This window comes from Montipora capricornis, chromosome 4 (assembly GCF_036669925.1).
Source record: "Montipora capricornis isolate CH-2021 chromosome 4, ASM3666992v2, whole genome shotgun sequence".
Classification (NCBI taxonomy): domain Eukaryota; kingdom Metazoa; phylum Cnidaria; class Anthozoa; order Scleractinia; family Acroporidae; genus Montipora; species Montipora capricornis.
The window spans coordinates 20,230,834-20,249,719 of NC_090886.1; the positions used below are offsets into that span (position 1 = coordinate 20,230,834).

At 38.6% G+C, this 18,886-nt stretch overlaps 1 protein-coding gene across 1 annotated transcript in view; it reads left to right on the top strand.

Annotated features, from left to right (window-relative positions):
• The window catches only part of LOC138045746 (protein strawberry notch homolog 1-like), a 53,393-nt gene that overhangs the window by 11,681 nt on the left and 22,826 nt on the right, over nt 1-18,886 (top strand). The window contains exons 5-13 of the mRNA XM_068892352.1: nt 1,226-1,392; nt 1,968-2,006; nt 2,241-2,286; nt 4,416-4,454; nt 6,469-6,517; nt 16,362-16,526; nt 17,034-17,169; nt 17,705-17,810; nt 18,777-18,816. Of these exons, the coding sequence (XP_068748453.1) occupies nt 1,226-1,392; nt 1,968-2,006; nt 2,241-2,286; nt 4,416-4,454; nt 6,469-6,517; nt 16,362-16,526; nt 17,034-17,169; nt 17,705-17,810; nt 18,777-18,816 (787 nt within the window). The remainder of the gene's footprint in view (nt 1-1,225; nt 1,393-1,967; nt 2,007-2,240; nt 2,287-4,415; nt 4,455-6,468; nt 6,518-16,361; nt 16,527-17,033; nt 17,170-17,704; nt 17,811-18,776; nt 18,817-18,886) is intronic.

The following is an 18,886-nucleotide window of genomic DNA, read 5'->3' on the forward strand; positions in this document are numbered from 1 at the left end:
CAGAGATAGCAAAAAGCCAAATTTAGCAACAGACGAAGATACAGAAAGCCAATTCTTCGCGCAAAACACCCAAAGGAATCCACAAAAGAATGTGGGAATTGTGACACCGAACATAACCACACAAAGAAAGAATTGTGCCTGGAGTATCTCAAAGTGTGTTGGAAATGTGGAAAGCTGTCAAATTTTGTGGTCAATAATGTTGCAGCAAAAAAGGTTGATGCACGCAAATTTGTCCCAGCTGTTGACTACCCAGTTCCAAGGAACCTCACATCCCAGAGGTCATTGAGACAGAAACTCTGACACCAGAACCTTTGACCTAGACATCCTGCGACCCAGTACATCAAAATCAAGAACCAGCTGAACAAATGCAAGGCCTTTGCAGATCGCACCCGAGCCTGCAAGACTCCTGCTTGCTGGAGTAACATTGTTCCTCATTGACTTGCGAACATTAGCACCCTACTGACTCTGAATGCTACCTGTATGATCGCAATTGATCCTTTTTAGTCTTTTTTGTAGGGCCACATGTTTTTTTATTCTCGATATTATATATACATGTATTCTTTTTGCTGTCTTTCTTTATAATGTGATTATCTGTTAACTGCATGAGCATGATAAGAATTTTTAAATGGAGACGATCGATTACCAACGATTTGCTTTGGGTAACATTACAGGAAATAGACTTAAGTTTTAATTCTTTGGTATTGAGTCAGCCCTTTTAAGTTTTTGTAGCCATCTTAGCATTGTTATAAAATTATGTAAACTATACATAATTAAAGCTTGCTCTAAACTCAATTGTATCCTTGTGTTCTTACAATTATAACAGGATTTTCATAGAATAATCAGTGTTAATTATTTTATTATCTCTCAGAAAGTACACGCACTGTGATTAGGTAATAAAAATTAATTAGTGGGCCATATTCTACAGTACAGCAATAGCTTCTGTTACATAAAGTTGTTAGAACTGTTTGAATCTTGCAAGCAACTATTTCAAACAGTTAAGGAGATTGCCACAGAGGTATAATGATAAATATCTTTATTTCAGTTACTATCTTTTTCCTATTGATTTATGGCTGTACTCTTTGCGTTTGGACCATAAATCGACAGGAAAAAACTTGGTCCATAATTTTCCATTATGGACCTTGAACCCAGTTAGTAAGAGGTATTATTAGCCTTATTTTGTGTTTTCGTCAAGCAGTAAAAAATATCGATTATTGATATATTTTAGCTCATTATCCAGTGTGCCTCCACCGGACGTTTGGTATCGCCTGAGGTTGCCTCAAGAAGTAGTAGACAACTGCTATCTATCAGCATTGCAGCTTGAAGCTGTTGTTTATGCTTGTCAACAGCATGAAACGTTTTTAGCAGATGGCACCAGGGCTGGATTTTTGATAGGTACTGTAATAATCCTAAATTTTCATGTGCATCATGCCAGCCATCTTGATGGCCTTAGACAACGAAAGGGTATCTGTGTTGACATAATTATAATATATCCCAAGATAATTCCTCTGATTCAAACACAAAGGGCCAGTTTATCCTAACTGCAGTTGTAATGACGATTTGCAAAAAAAACTGCTAGTGGTGTGGAAAAATCACTTTATTTGGCAGATTTTTGCTAAACTTTTCAGACATGCAAAGTTAAGACCTGAGAAAAAAGAGAGGCTTCATGTATGCAAATTGAACTACTTCTTGCATGGTTAATGACTGAGATGTTCTTTGTTTATCAGAAATTGATTCAGATTTAGTTTGTAATTTAGATACTCATGTTAGATATAAATGAAAAGGTTTAAAATTAAATTAAAAAGCATAAAACCTGGAAAAAACAAGTAAGATTGTACTCAGTCTGGTTATCTTATGTTTCCATGCCATTTTTGGCCTTCTGGAGATTGTAACTTGAAAGGATTGTCTTTGCTAAGTGAGAGCATGAATTTGCCCTGTACTTTAGGAATGATCTTTATGTTCATTTGTAGGTGATGGCGCAGGGGTTGGTAAAGGAAGGACAGTTGCTGGTAAGTCCATAATGGTACATGTACCTGTGCCAAGAACATCATTCTGTCCTTAAAAGTCATTATTTACAGTAAACATGCCTTTGTTTTAGAAATTCAAAAAATATGCTTCTTGAGAGAGTTTATTTCCGTTGTATAATCTGGTAAATTTTTGCACTACACTTGTATGATATAATAATTAAATCAGAGCATGTAAGACTGCAGGAAACCCTAACCTAGTTTGTTTTCTCTTGTTAGGGATCATTTATGAGAATTATTTACTTGGAAGGAAAAGGGCCCTTTGGTACGTTAGCATTATTTAGTCTTCACAGCCAATTATATCTAGGGTCAACTGACAGTCAACCAATAACATCATTTATGTGTGACCAGAGTTTGTATAGTATCTACTGACGTTACACAAATCTTCTGCTCCGGTTGACGAAACGTCAGTCAGTGTTGTCTCAAACAGTCCTTCTCAGGACTACATTTACATTCACCTGGATGATCGTACTTTGTTAATAATTATTATGATTATTTTGATGATTGTAATCAGTAAAGAGTACTTCTGGTAACAAGTTTAAACTAGCTTCTTTTAAAGTATATACAAGTTCCTATCATTATTATTATTATTATTGTTATAATTATTATTATTATTATTATTGCTGTTGCTTTCAATTAACCAGAATTGCAATGTTGTTCTTACAGTACATACTCAACAATTACAAGAAATTAATTGAATATCTACAGCTGTAGGTCTATACCGTAATGCTGGCCAGTTACATACATACATACATACATACTTAATTGACCGCTCCCCACAGGGGCTTTTCAGGGCCAATGAAACACAACGAAGCGACAGAACAGAACAACAACAACTGTTAAGAATCCCAACTGGCTGGAGGCAAACCAGTTGGCTATTTACAAGTGCGGCTGGGAAGTTGAACCCGGGATCTCCGGATCTCAAGGCAAGCGCTCTACCCACTGGGCAACACTGCCTGTGTGGAAGAGGGAGGTGCTCTTCCTCCCTAACACAATCATAAATTAGAACTATCTATGCCATTTGCCAAGTGGTTTACAATTTTAGATTGTTCAAAAATTTATGTTTATTGCACTAGTCCGGACATGATTTTCCTCATTATTGTTTCGCTTTCACTCTCTCGAGTGATCTTTAGCAATTTCTTCTCCATCACATGTGAAACAACTTTCACCATATTTTGTGGTCACCTTTTGCATAAATCAAAGAACAGTTGTTGGTATGTTCTTATCTTCTCTGCCCTTTTTTCTGTCTTGTTTTTTTTGCTTGGGCATGCCATGTCAATCATGCAAGTCCTTTTTCAATTTTGTCTCCTGGTCCGCTATTGTTAAATCTGGTCTCCTTGCTGTGCATGTACAGTAGTTCAAAATTTGGGTTCCCATTTCCAACGTAATTTTTTCCCCTCTTTTTCAAAACATGTTCTTTTCCTATGCCCCATTTCTCGTTCCAACACCTTGTACCTTCTGGAAGAATCCCATTGTTGATCGTCCATTGAACTGGGAGCACTTATGGCCTCGTTCAAGGTGAAATATTCAATTAAATTTTACATTTGAAAGTGAGGTCATAAGGGCCAATTTGCATGGGAACAAAAGAATACTAAAATGGTGGCCATTTTGGAATAAGGTGTCCAAATTTCTTTCTAGTTCTCATATCTTTCCTTGTCCATTTCCACGCATTCTTTTTGAAATTTGGCTTCCTTCCTATATGTTATCATTATTTCTTCTGCCTCTCTTTTCAGTGATAGTTGATCTTTTCTGCATTCATTATTCCACGCTTTTTCTAGCCATTAATTATTTTGTACTGTTGTCATGTAGTACGCCACTCTTAAAGCTAATTAATCCTCCCCTTCCATAATTTTGTTCCAAATCTTTCATCACTTGCCTGTCTTCCGTGTTTTCCATCTTTCCTTAATTCTTCCTTTATTATTTTACTCAATTTTTCAATATCTCCTTTTCCCAAATTAATGACATACATTAATTACATACATTGTATCCGGCCACTGGTATCACTTTCCTATTATTTTATTGCTTCTGTCAAGTTGATATATCTTATTAATTTTGATGGTTTAACATGTAATATGCGTAGGTGCGAGGAAAAATATGAGCAATGAGCAAAATGTCCTCTCTAACTTCAATTAAATTTATCATTGCCTTATCTTTTTTAATTCTGACGCATTATCCCTCAAACACTGTGCTGTCATCGACTTATCTACATATATGTCACTTATTATTGTTATTACTATTATTATAGAAAGATTGTTCTCTGGTTTTGGTGGTTTCCACCTACACTGTTTATTGTGATCATAAATCAGAGGGTTTGAAATGTACACAGGCACAGTGTGTTTTGAGCTTTGGAATGCAGTGATACAATAAATATTTTCATATGGTTTCTTCCCATAGGTTGAGTGTTTCGAATGATTTGAAATATGATGCTGTCAGGTAAAGTCTTCTTATCTAATTTTATACCAATCATGTTCTGATGACTGTGCTTCAACTGCACCATCTTTTTGCACTGATTCAAGATAAAAAGAATAAGAATAAAATTTTTTTGACTTTTCACTTAAAAATATAATTTATCCATGAGAGCTGGCTTTGTATGTTCTGTGACACTGGACATGATGTTTTGAATAGGCCTGTTAGAATATAACACAAAAATCCTTTAATGCTTCCTTTCGTACAAGTACATAATGTAATGATTGAACTCTATTAATAAAATATCACTGAAAGCTATCTGTAGGATAACAAAGATAATGTATTGCGTACCAAGCGAAAATCGGGAATTCCACACTGTCAGACAGTAGCCCATTGGAGCTTAGTCACATATTGTTTCCCTCAAAGTCCTGGTCACAGATGTTCAAAAGGTGGATAACCCTATCCACCAGATAAATCACTATCCAGTAGATAAACACTAGCAAAATAGGTTGACTTATCCACTGGATAGTGATTTATCCGGTTGATAGCGCTATCCACCCTTTGAACGACTGGGGCCTGTTTTAGAAAAGCATAGATTTCACAGTATACATCAAGGATTGTTGTACCTCCCAACTCAAATACGTTTTCCAATTGGAGGAGAATGTGTCATGTGTTATGGGTCAAAACTAAGACAAACAACGACTTGAACTTTCAACTTGTATGTGATCAGGTCGTGCACCTGTAAAACAGTGGCAAATCCTGTGTGAAAATCTGTGTATTGTTCTATTTTCAGTTGGGAGGTACAAAAAAACACCTCATGACTGGCCCCACAGGAAACAGTGAGTTTTGTTTCCCCTCTGTGAACATTGAGGGTCTCGGGGAAACAAAACTCACTGTTTCCCTTGGAGCCAGTCAAGTGCTTATTATTGCCCCAGACCTATAACAGACCTACTACTATTGCACTACTACAAGTGTAGTTTATATACATGTATTATTACCAGTAACTGTACAGTGAATAACTGAGCCTACATGTATACTACATGTACCTTTGAGAGCAGACTCGTAGTCTTCGCTGATGGAGAATTCTCCTATGACTCATCATAATTTTTTTTTTGGTAGTGGGGGGGGGGGGGGGGGGTGGATTTGGAATTTTCCTTTGGACTGGAATTGAACTGGATTTTGAACAAGATATTGAAACTAAAACTCCTTCAAATAAAGTGTAGGCTATCTGTAGCTTCCTGTTACTTGATGATCTTTCATTAATTGTGGAAAATTGCAATCTATTTGTAATAACATACAGTGTACTTATAAGAATAGAAATAATTCATGTGGAAACAAGACGATGTTACTCATGTACACTGTACAAAGGAGACGATGAGATTGATAAACGCAACTACTGCCCCATGTCCTTACTGTGTTCCTGGTAAATGAATGGAGTCGGCTGTCACTTAATTAATTATTGGCCATTCACCTAACCAATGAGCGTACAAGGAAGGCCAAATTTTGTAGTTTTTATTACTACCGTAACTTTTATTGTAATGTTTTGACTTAGACACAACCACATCAGCTATGCTGTAATTTTATTGTGTTTAAATAATGCTTTATTATTATTATTATTATTATTATTATTATTATTATTATTATTAATTTTAATAGTTGTTGCAGGCTTTCCTTTTTGTTAAAAATTAAACTTCTAACTATAATTTTAAAAGATGTATAATTATTTTCAAGCTTTCGATTGATAAATGTAGTAATTTTTTTTCTTTATTTGTTACTATTATGATCATTTTACATCTTTATCGTTGAAATCAAAACAATATTCTTTTGTAGTAAATCCCTTGGAAACTACATGTACAGTAGTGTAAGCTGAATTATTAAATGTGTTTCCAGGTTAAATTAATTACCTTTGTTTTCCAGCAGTCAAGAAAATAAATTATTATAATAATAAGTTATTTTACTCTTACATATAAGTTGCATATAAGATCTAGTGTACTCTAAAATAATTATTATAATGATTGCTTATGCTGGTTTTCTTTTCAAGGGATCTAAATGATATTGGCTGTTGTATTCAAGTGTCTCTACTTAACAAGGTACTAAAGTCCAATTTTCTAATAGAACATTCTGTTAAGTTCACTTTAACTCTCAAAATGAAAGCTTTTCAAATTATGTTTAGTACCAGGTTAATCATACTTTCACTATGAAACTGAAACCCAATTTTTTAATGGTTAATTTTGATGGCATCAATTAAGGACATTTTCATGGGTTAAATCCCATGGAAAGCTTAGTAAAAAAGCCATGAAAATCTCCCCTTTAATGGCCCATGAAAATTCCAGTTGGAATAAAAGTCATTAAGGTTGTATTCTATTGGGATCAACCATTTTTAGTTGGTTGGGTTTTTTAGTGTTCTATCCGGAACAAAACAATTTTCCGATGGTTCGGTTGATCAACTTTTTCAACCAGCATCAAACAAGGTTGAAACTGTTGAAAATGCATTGGCAGCGACCGCTGTTGTTTACGCGGGCCATTTAAAGTTGGCCGCGGGCTTCTGCTGTGTTGCTTTGCCCCAACCTGTCAACACTGAGAAGTCTGGTAATAACTATGCCCAGGAGTTACCCCGTTTCAACTGAAACTGGTTCTATTGGGAAACCTCAACCTCAACTGCCACTGCAGTTGAAACAATTGATCCCAATTATAGAACATGACCTAAAAATGCAGGAAATTGCCATTAAATTTTACTTGGACTTGGGCATGGAATTTAATTTAATGGGATTTTTATGGGACCGGTGAAAAAAACAGGCTATGAAACTTACCACTGGACTTTCATGGTGTAGAAATTCATGGCATTTAATGTGCTGTAAGCTTTAATAATAGCCCATGAAAACCCCATTAACGGAGAGTACTTATTGGGCCATGAAAATTCTTACTACCCTAATGGCTTTTTCACGGAATTTTAAAGGTGCATGAAATTTTTTCCCAGCCACTATTCATGGGGTTAGTGATTGCCACTCTGTCCCATGAAAAATCCATCAATTTAAACAAAACTAGACGCCCAATGAGTGTACACTGGGTTGGTTACGTGAACACCGGAAGAAATACAGGCTGTTCAAAATGAAATATGTCACACTTCTTTGTTACCGTTTTTTAGTAATAAAATATTATTAACACGTAAAAATCTGTCATTATTTGAACAGGGTACAATGTCTACAATTATCACATAATTATGACAATGAAAATAGACAGTGTGCAGATAACCAGTGTCCGTGAAGCGGGGTTGACAATATATGAGAGTTTGTGATTCGGGACACAGAAAAGTGTCCGTTGTCCGTATAAAGCGGGTTTTTTTTAGAGAAAAATATGAGCTTTTTGTCGGGACAAACAAAGGTTAGTGTTACAGCCCGTACTCGTTCTGGAAGAGTTACAAAGAAGCCCGAGAGACTGGACCTGTGAATAGTTATACTAACCCCACCCTAGTGTGTAGGACTTAAAGTGTCATGTGACTTTCGTTGTTGTTCCCGCTCTTGTTATCAAAGGTTTTTGTACGTCTAGCATTTCGCTCGTATACATCCCCTTTGTAAATCGATGTGTAGCCGAGTCCAGTGGATTAAAGTTGTGTTACGCTTCAGTGTCTCGTCGTAATTCCTAACATGGTCCTTCACAGCCGGAGAAAAGGAGATATTTCAGCAGTAAATTTGTAATTCTTTGCAAGGTCGTCAGTTGCAACCACATGGCCACCGGTTCCTCGAGCAAAATGGAAGACTTATCTCAACTCACAGTCGATCAAATTCGTGAAATGCTTGGAAAAAAAGGATTGCCGACTACTGGAAAGAGAAAAGTCTTACTGGAAAGGTTAGCGAACGCTCAGCGTGATTCGAAGTCAAATGTTATTGCACCAGAATTAAAGGAAGGTTCGAATTTCGCCGAAGCTTCGAAGGAACCTCTTCAAGTGAAAAGTGAAGTTGAAATTCAGGAGGTTAGTTCGATTAGACGTAAAGCCAGAGCCTTGCAAATGGATATGGATGCGTTGATTCAGGATATTTTGTATCTAAGTCAAAATGCAAGCAACAAAATCAAAGTGCAGTTGAGAATTGAAAGGCTAACTGTGTACCGTGAGAATTATCTTCAACTGAGAAATGAATTAATCGCGCTTGTTGCAGAGGATATGATGGAGGAGGAACTCCGAAGATGGGGAAAAATTCTGAGTGAAGTAGATAAAGCTGTGGATGCTGCTCATGAATTCCTAAATAAAGATTGCGATGTGGGAGATCACTCCTCGAAGGATATTGCATACAGTGACAGTCGTGTATCCTCAAATCTGAAATTACCGAGAATTGAGTTGCCAAAGTTTAATGGCGATGTGTTGAAATTTCAAAACTTCTGGGATCAGTTTGAAGCCGCAGTGCATAACATTGTTGATTTACCAAATGTTCAGAAGTTTACTTATCTACGCTCGGTGCTAACTGGAAATGCCTTGAAAGCAATAGACGGATATGAAGTAACCGGAGCAAATTATGAAGCAGCTGTTGAATGCCTTAAACACAGGTATGGAAGAAAACGTATGATCATCTCATTTCTAGTGAAATCTATCATCAAGATGGATGCTAAGTCAGTTGTTAATGCATCCTCCCTCAGAGATCTCTATGATACCTTTATGAACAGAACTAGAGCTTTAGAGGCTCTTGGAGAAGATCCAATGAGCCATGGATGTATTTTGTTACCCCTTTTTGAGACCAAGTTACCACCTCAGTTATTGGAAAAATGGGAGTTGACACTTGCAGACACTCAAGAAGATGAAATAGGCCTTGAATTGTTCTTTAAATTTCTTAACCGACAAGTTGTGTCCAAAGAAGCAGGAGAAAGAAGTTCAAATGGGAACATCACCCCAGGCAATCACAGTTTTGATAAAGGTAAAGAAAACCGAAGAAAGTCTTTATCTCCCAAAATGGGTGGTGAGAATGAGATGTATACTGCTTCTACACTACTTGGTGAAACACGCCCTCCAAAACAGCCAAATTGTAATTTCTGCAAGGCAGATCATGACTCACAAAATTGCCTAATGTTTAATGAAAAATCACTTGATGGTAGATGGAAACTAGTGCAAGAGAACAAACTGTGTTTCAATTGTTTAAAACCTAGCAACCACAAGCACTTCTCCAGAATTTGTCGCCATCCTAAGTGTTCTGTAGCGAATTGTGGTCACCGACATCACTGGTTATTGCATGGGCAGCAGTCAGTTGTTACACCTCGGCACCTAAGCAACACTAGTTTAAGTGGATTGGCTTCAACTAAGCCTGCATTACCTATGAGAGAAACACTCCTACAGACAGCATTGGCCAGGTTAATTGTTAAGGGTCAAGAAATGACAGTCCGTGTTTTACTAGATTCAGGGAGTCAACGTTCGTATATACGAAAGAACATTGCAGAGGCCCTTGACCTGCAAGGTCCCTCAGAGCTATTAAGTGTCACAACGCTAGGTGGGGAAACCAGCGAAACGAAGAGATTCCAAAGAGTGAAATTTACCCTTTCACCAATTAGGGGAGATTCAAAGGTGGAGATGGAGGCCCTTTCTATTTCCAAAATTTGTAATCCTCTCGGGCCAGTACAGATGGACTTCCATAAGAACTCTCATCTTCAAGGCTTAACTCTTGCAGATAGTTATCCTCGTGGTTCAGTTCAAGTAGATGTTCTTATTGGTGCAGACCACTACTACTCATTTGTGACTGGGGTCTGTAAGAGAGGTAGTTCCAGTGAGTCACTTGTTGCTGTTGGATCTTGCCTCGGCTGGATTGTCACGGGACAAGTAAACCGCCAATCAAGGCAAACTTCATCCATGCTGACAGTCGTAGAAAACGGTGGAGTTAACGAAACATTGAAAAGATTCTGGGAACTGGAATCAATTGGTATTGCAGAGAACGAGGACCCTGTTATGTCACAAGAGGAAGAATGTGCTGTTGCTGACTTCAATAGAGGATTGAACTTTGATGGACATAACTATGAGGTGCGACTACCATGGAAACGAGATCCTCCAAAGCTAGAAAGTAATTATGCACAAGCTTTGAGACGCCTGGAAAGTGTTGAAAGAAAGTTAAGGCAAGACCCTGTGAAAGCTAAGGCTTACAAAACAGCGATCAACGAATATGTAGAGAAAGGTTTTGCAGAGGAAGTACCTGATCAGAGTGATGACAATGGAACTGTGCGGTACTTACCACATCATGCTGTATTTCGTGATGACAAAAGAACGACAAAATGCAGAATCGTATTTGATGCTTCCGCACGAGAAGGAGGTGATGCTTCCCTTAACGATTGTATTCTTCCTGGTCCTCCTTTACAGCCGAACCTTGCATCTGTACTGATTCGATTTAGAACACACAAAATTGGTCTCATAGCAGACATTGAAAAGATGTTTCTGCAAGTCAAACTAGCACCAGAGGACAGAGATGTTCACCGCTACCTGTGGAGAGATTTACAGCCTAACGAAGCACCAAAGGTGTACAGAATGCAGAGATTGACTTTCGGTGTGAACGCAAGTCCTTTCCTTGCAATTGCTACAGTCCATGCTCATGTAAACAAATACAAAGAAATGTCCCCGTATGCAGTAGAAGAAATTTTACAAAATATGTATGTTGATGACTGCCTGACAGGAGCCGATACAGTAGATTCAACTTTGAAGCTTCAACAAGAAATGTCAGAAATTATGATGACAGCAGCATTCAATTTGACCAAGTGGGCAAGTAACTCAGAGCTAGTAATGGATGCTATTGACCCAGCTAAAAGAGCCTCATCGCCATTTGTGGAGTTTAATTCGAGCGACCCCCTAAAAGCACTTGGCGTGTCATGGGACTTGAACTCTGACCACTTTAGATTCCTCGCACCGAGTGGAATCATCTCATCCCATGATCCAATGTCAAAGAGAAGTCTACTTAGTCTGGCATCGAAAATGTTTGACCCACTGGGACTGATATCACCCTTCACTGTTAGAGCCAAAATCCTTTTCCAAGAGTTGTGGTTGAAAGGATTACAGTGGGATGACCCGTTAGATAGCGACACTAAAGCAAAGTGGTTAAGTTGGAAGTCCGAGTCGTTGCAGCTAAAAGATGTGACTATCCCTCGATGCTTCGGAAATGGTATTACGCAAGACTCTGTGGTAGAGGTGCATGGTTTTGGAGATGCTTCCCCCAAGGCGTATGGAGCAGCAGTGTACATTCGAATAAGAGACAAGCAAGACAATGTATCCTCACAGCTGGTAATATCGAAGTCCAGAGTCGCGCCCATTAAGAAGGTGTCACTTCCAAGGCTGGAACTTTTAGCAGCAGTTGTAAATGCCAGGTTGCTAAAATTTGTTGTAGGGGCTTTGCCAGTGAAGGTGGCTAGGGTTGTGTGTTGGTCAGATAGTATGGTGGCACTGCATTGGATAAAAGGGCAGAGTTCTTCCTGGAAGCCATTTGTTGCCAATCGTGTGGCTGAGGTACAGTCAACGTGGGATCCTGAGTGTTGGAGGTATTGTGGAAGTAAGGAGAATCCTGCAGACTTGTTGACGCGTGGGTTAAGCTGTAGTGATATGATTTCAAGCACTTTGTGGTGGAATGGACCCCAATGGATGTCTTCGCCTTGTGAACTACTACCCGCTCAACCCGAAAACGAAGCTGCTCCGGCCGAAGCTTGCGAGGAAAAAAGAACTACCCATGTGTATACAGCAGTCGTTGCAGAACCACTGATTGATATGTCACGCTGCGGGACATGGTTAAAGTTGATTCGAGTAACTGCTTATGTATTGAGAGCGGTCAAATTGTTTAAGACTAAGTCTAGGTCTTGTGAAAGGGAACTGTCGGCGGACGAGGTGAGGCAAGCCGAGATTAAATGTTGTATGTGGGTGCAGGAAGTGGTCTACAAAGAAGAATTCGAGAAACTGAAAGCTGGAGAGGTACTTCCCAGTAACAGCCGCCTCCTGAAACTGGACCCTTATTATGACAGAGATGACCAGGTATTAAGAGTTGGTGGGAGACTACAGTTTGCTGATCTTCCCGAAGAGAGCAAGCATCAAATAATCTTGCCTCACGGACATCCTGAAGTTGCCAAGATGGTGCAAGATGTACATAAGAACATGTTGCATGCTGGTCCAGAAACGGTATTATCAACTTTAAGGCAGAAAGTTTGGCTAACCCAAGGAAGACGTGAGGTTAAACGTGTTATCAGAAGATGTGTAGCTTGCCAAAGACAACGGGTTGGACCTTGTGCCCAGAAAATGGGTCAGCTGCCAGAGGAGAGAATTTCCTGTTCACGAGCTTTCGTGCATGTTGGGACTGATTTTACGGGACCACTGTATGTGAAAGAGGGCTTAAACATTAAGAAAGCATATGTGTGTATTTTCACATGCGCATCATCTCGAATGGTTCACCTGGAACTTACACATAGTTTGACAACTGATGAGTTCCTTCAAGCTTTTAGTCGCATGACGAGTCGCAGAGGTCTTTGCCATACAGTGTGGTCAGACAATGCACAAACCTTCAAGGCAGCAAGCAGGGAAATTCAGAAATTATACGATGAACCCACTACTGAAAGTCAAAGAATGTGGAGTACGCTGGATCAAGATCAAATCAAGTCAGAGTTCTCATCACGAGGGATCACGTGGAAATTCATCACAGAGCGTTCCCCATGGAGAGGTGGATGGTGGGAACGATTTTGCAGAATGATAAAAGAACCACTGCGTAAGGTCCTTGGAAGGGCACTTCTCACCTTTTCTGAGCTAAACACGTTGCTGGTCAGAATCAAAGGTATCATTAACTCGCGGCCGTTGACCGCAGTAAGTGATGATTGCAGAGACCCGTTACCTATTACGCCTGCTCATCTTGCAATTGGTAGGCCAATTAACCAGTTACCGGAAAGGAAAGAAAGTAGCTTAGAGGAGACCAGTAAGAGGACTGTCGAAAGGTATCTCTACCTGCAGAGACTACTCAATCACTACTGGAAGCGTTGGAAACAAGAGTACCTACATCTCCTATCGGTAAGAAACAAGTGGCATAAAGAGATCCCTTCTATTCGAGTAGACGACATTGTACTTATTTCTGGCGACAATGTGCCGCGCACCAAATGGCCGTTGGCTAAAGTTGAAAGGGTTTATCCAGGTAACGACGGGCTTGTACGGACCGCTACAGTTAGAGCGCATAACAGTTTCTACAACAGACCCGTTCAACGTTTACACAAGTTAGAGATTGAGTCAGCAGCTTCACAAGTAAGCCCGGAAGCAGAGGATCCAGTCCATGGTGGGGAGAAGCCACAAACGAACACTGTTCATGCTGCAAGTATACCTGTTTCCAAGCCTAATTTGAGCATTGTCCTCCCCGAAGGAGGACAAGGTGGGGAGAATGTTACAGCCCGTACTCGTTCTGGAAGAGTTACAAAGAAGCCCGAGAGACTGGACCTGTGAATAGTTATACTAACCCCACCCTAGTGTGTAGGACTTAGAGTGTCATGTGACTTTCGTTGTTGTTCCCGCTCTTGTTATCGAAGGTTTTTGTACGTCTAGCATTTCGCTCGTATACATCCCCTTTGTAAATCGATGTGTAGCCGAGTCCAGTGGATTAAAGTTGTGTTACGCTTCAGTGTCTCGTCGTAATTCCTAACAGTTAGCAAGGTTGAAGGTTAACAAGAATTGGTGAATTTCCAATTGTTTTGGGAAGACCGTGCAGAGTTGAGTACAAATAAATTAAAAATAGACAGACAACAGAGGTCCCAGATCCACTTACCGTATTTACCTGTGTATAATACACACTTTTTTTCCGCTAAAACAGCTCCGAAAATTGAGATGCGTATTATACACGGAATCCATTGTTTTAGACATGCGTCCCTCATAATCATAAAAACAAAGATGCATTGGTTTTTGATTGAAAAGTAAAAGGCTTGACCAAGATCCACTAATAAATTAACCTTTCTGTGTTTAGATGAACAACTGAACAACATAGCCTTCACTTTTGAGCGATAAACCGAAACATCAAAATGGCCACGAAACTCCCCGGAGTTTACAATGCCAGTGTGATAAATAACGCTCGTTAATTTCGCTGAAGATCATCTGATTTCACACTGTTATATTATAAAACTTTGCAAAGAACACAACTACATGTACCTACTACATGTTACTGGAAATACGGACAAAACGCCACTGATCTTCGATATGCCGCGGAACCGAATGATCAACATTACACCGCAGAGAAGAAAATTAATGTCACGCAACTGTTTTGTTGGTGCGTGCTGGTGATGGATCAAAATTAAGACCAATGGTGATTTTCAAGAGGAAAACGGTGCCTAAAGTTGAAAACAAGCACAGGGTTATCAGCGACGCCCAAGAGAATGGCCGAATGGATGCCGAAGGAATGAAGAGTTTGGCGTGCTCCACGTGTTGGGACTGGGGAGACGAAGAAGCCTGGTTGTTTATGCTTTCGAAGCTCGTGTGACTGAAAGCATGAAAGCAGCATTTACAGAGAAAACACCAATTTAGTAGTAATTCTTGGCGGATTGACCTCAGTTCTGCCTGAAGAGATGATTGAGTCGTATTTTGTCAAATATGGAGTAGTAAAAAAACCTTGATAACATACAAGAGGATCTTGTGGACGGACAACAAGATGAACTTGTCAATGACGAATCTTGTGCGAGAGAAGACGTGCTGTTCGATTGTGACTACGAGTTAAAGGTTTCAGTTTACATAGGCTTATTTACTTTACTGTTGTATGTAGCGGAGCAAATTTTCTTATCCAGGAAATGGATTTTTTTCACACTAGTTTTGCTTTTTGCTCTAACTTTTTTTTCTCAAAATGCAGTCCAAAATTGGGGTGCGTATTATACACGGGTAAATACGGTAAGTTGTTCGATTCCTTCTCTGTCTTTGTTGAACCCATAAGTTACCAGAGAATTTTCCATTTAGTTTTAGTGTTTTACATAACACCACGCTTGGCAGAATATTACAAAATAAATACAGGTCACTTTGATTTTAGCTTGACAGGTGAAAGATTGTTGTTGAAGTCCATTACTTGTCGCTTTTAAGATTCCAGATATTTATTTTTGACCTCTTGTCTTATTTATCCAATTGACGTTTCATTCTTGAGCTCCATAAGGTTATATTTTGTTTTAAGATGCACTAAACTGCCATTCGGGTTACAATGGCTTTCAACTCCATTGCAAGTTAATTAAATGTTCTCCTGTGTGCACCAGAGAAATCTATGCATTATCCCAACCCCCTCAAACCTAACAAAATACGCACAGAAGACTCTATGGACAAAGACACCACTTAGCAGGGGAGTGACAGGCAAGACTGTTACCGACACGAAAAAAACAATAATAATAAAAAATAAATTAATTAATTAAAAAATAGAGAAATATTACTCATTTTCCGACTGGGATTGCCATACTGGCAACCCAGTAAAGAATAAACTCAACAAATCCTGTAATCATTTGTTGCACATCACTCACTTTAAGGAAAGAATACTGCAGTAATACATGTATTTACATAACTGTAAAAATTAAGTTAGGGAACGTGTCCAAATATCTGTAGGGAACCCGATCAACGGAAACGGACTCGATCAATTTTCCGATAGATCGGAAGCGGCACCGATCTGTAGGCATTAGTTGCCGTTTCCGATAGTGATAAAAACTTTGCAGATTCAATCAGAGCCAGATACATTCCGATGTGGATAATGCGGTATCACATTTATCTGATAAGGATATGTTGATTCTGCAAACGTGTCACGAAACCAAATAATGAAAGAGTCATTTCCCTCAACAAAACAGTCTTTAAAACTTGCTTGAATCTCCATTTTCATGACCATGAAAAAATGGAATCATGGGTTTTTCATGAATTTCTAATCGCATTTTTCTGAAACTGCAATTGGTAGTGAAATTTATAATCATGCAAATTTTTTGTTTAGCTGAATCATTTTCTTTCATCAGTTCAAGTATGATGCCAAGTTGTCATCCAAAGTAAATGGAAAAGTGAAGAAGGGTGTGATATTTGCAACTTACTCATCGCTGATTGGAGAGAGTCAAGGTTCTGTCAAGTACAACACAAGGATGTCTCAACTGCTGCACTGGTGTGGACAAGACTTTGATGGAGTTGTATCCTTTGGCTGCTAAAATAAACTAAAAGTTTATTTCTTTCCAAAGTACTGTGGTACTGTTGATTAACTTTCAAGTGATGGTCAGTTGCTTCTCAAAAATTAAAGGTTTTTCAAAGATAACGACATTTTTAAAGCCCCAGATTTCTAAGGTAAAGCTGCCACATGTATAATTTGGACGTCCAGATACAGATACATAAAGTCGTATAAGTTGAAGACACCCATACAATACAGTACAGTCACTGTGGTAAATGCCAGGAAAAGAAACAAATGGTACTATTATATCTATTTGTAAATCTGTAGGATTTCCTTCATTGTTGGCATGGAAAGCATGCTAAAATAGAATATAAGTCAACACCTTATCTAGTACATGTATGTTCTCAGGACATTTTCAAGAATACATGATAAGTGTGTTGTCTGAACTCTCTTTGGTCAGGCAGAAAATCCTAGCAGATTTTTGTTGATATTTTACAGTAATGGCATTGTTCCTTGACATCTGTTTCTATAGATAGTGTTAGACGAGTGTCACAAAGCTAAGAACTTAGTTCCTACTGGTTCATCAAAGCCCACTAAAACTGGGTTAGCTGTTCTAGAGTTACAGAACAAACTACCCAAGGCCAGGGTGGTTTACTGTAGTGCTACAGGTACAGTATAAATTGGAGTCAGCTGGCACTCTATCATAACCCAGGCATCTCGTTTAGCTTTCCATAAAAACATAGGAAAATAATCCAATGAAATGCTGATAGGGACAACAGGGACACACACTGTATTAGTTTTTTTTTCTTTTAGGATCTGCTGTTACAGTAATAATTTTTTCAGTTTGTGAACCAGAATGATATACCAGTTTGTTACACTACAGCTGTACGTTCATTATCCCATCAATGTTTTACAAAATGATTATTTACAAAGATTTTATTGCTTTTATAATTTTAAAAGATTGCTGTACATTTAGATGTCTATTTTGGATAACCTCACCAAAGTACTTTTGATGGTGGTAGTAAATTAAACCTAGGGAGTCCAATGTGATTGAAAGCTGTAGAGTTGTAGATTTGTAGAATAATGGCATCATCAGTGTTGATTTTTTTCTTGGGCTTGGATTCCTGTACAGGAAAATTTGCAAATCAAATCGTGGAGTTAGTTGAATTAGTCCTCACTGCATTCCATTCTGTCGTTTTACAGGGGCGTCAGAGCCAAAAAACATGGCATACATGTCTCGACTTGGGATCTGGGGACCAGGAACTCCTTTTAGAGAGTTTATTGACTTCATTCAAGCAGTAGAGAAGAGGTACAGTAAAAGCAGTCATAACAGTCTTCATAACAGTGCATTATTTTGCTGTTAAAAAACAAACAAACTAATAAATAAATACAAGGAAAGGTTACGTTTATACAAACGTTGGCCGTGTAGCACTTATATTTTAAACAGAGTTAACTGAATAGAGTGTAATGTGAAGTGCTAAATTTCTATCCCATATGAACCATGTGAGCGTTAGCCCTAGTGATGGAAATGGGCCCACACAAGGACAGAGAAAAACTCTGACCAGGGTGGGAATTGAACCCACGACCTTCGGGTTAGATCTCCGCCACTTTACCGATTGAGCTACAAGGTCAGACAGGAGCAGGCCATGGGAACTGAAGATGTTAAAGTCATGGCAATGAACATGTACAAGTACAAGGAAAGGTTATGTTTATACAAATGTTGGCCGTGTAGCACTTATATTTTAAACATATTTTCATATGGGATAGAAATCTAGCACTTCACATTACACTCTATTCAGTTAACTCTGTTTAAAATATAAGTGCTAAAAATGTACAGTACACCCTTTGATAACTTTGGTTCACCTATGATGAAGACACTAGACAGGATTGTTGTTGGGGCTTCAACTAAATAATTTGTAACTTTTTAAGCTGCATGCAAGAATTCTCCAAACAGAACTTGGTTGCAGTGTTAAACGGAATTTATGCTTTAAATGAAAGCAGGCATTTTTGGCTACTCATAACATACTAATGTCTTATAATAATAATTATTGTTAATGTACTATGCATGTTAGTGTGTATAAAGAAGAGGGAAGGGAAGGGGGGGGGGGGGGAGGGGGTTGGTTGAAGTTAATCCAAAATAAACAATAACATTTATTGACAGTATGTAAGAAACCCTGTTCATGTGCATGCCATTTTGCTATATGTTAAAAGTACAAAAAACATCAACACCACTTGTACCTACTGTATATCTTACAATATTTTTTCATAATTTCAGAGGAGTAGGTGCAATGGAAATTGTGGCCATGGACATGAAGGTACTGTAGGAAGTATTTTTTGTGTGTTCAATAAGATGCAGTGTTGCTTCCTTTTCCTTTTTAATCAGCA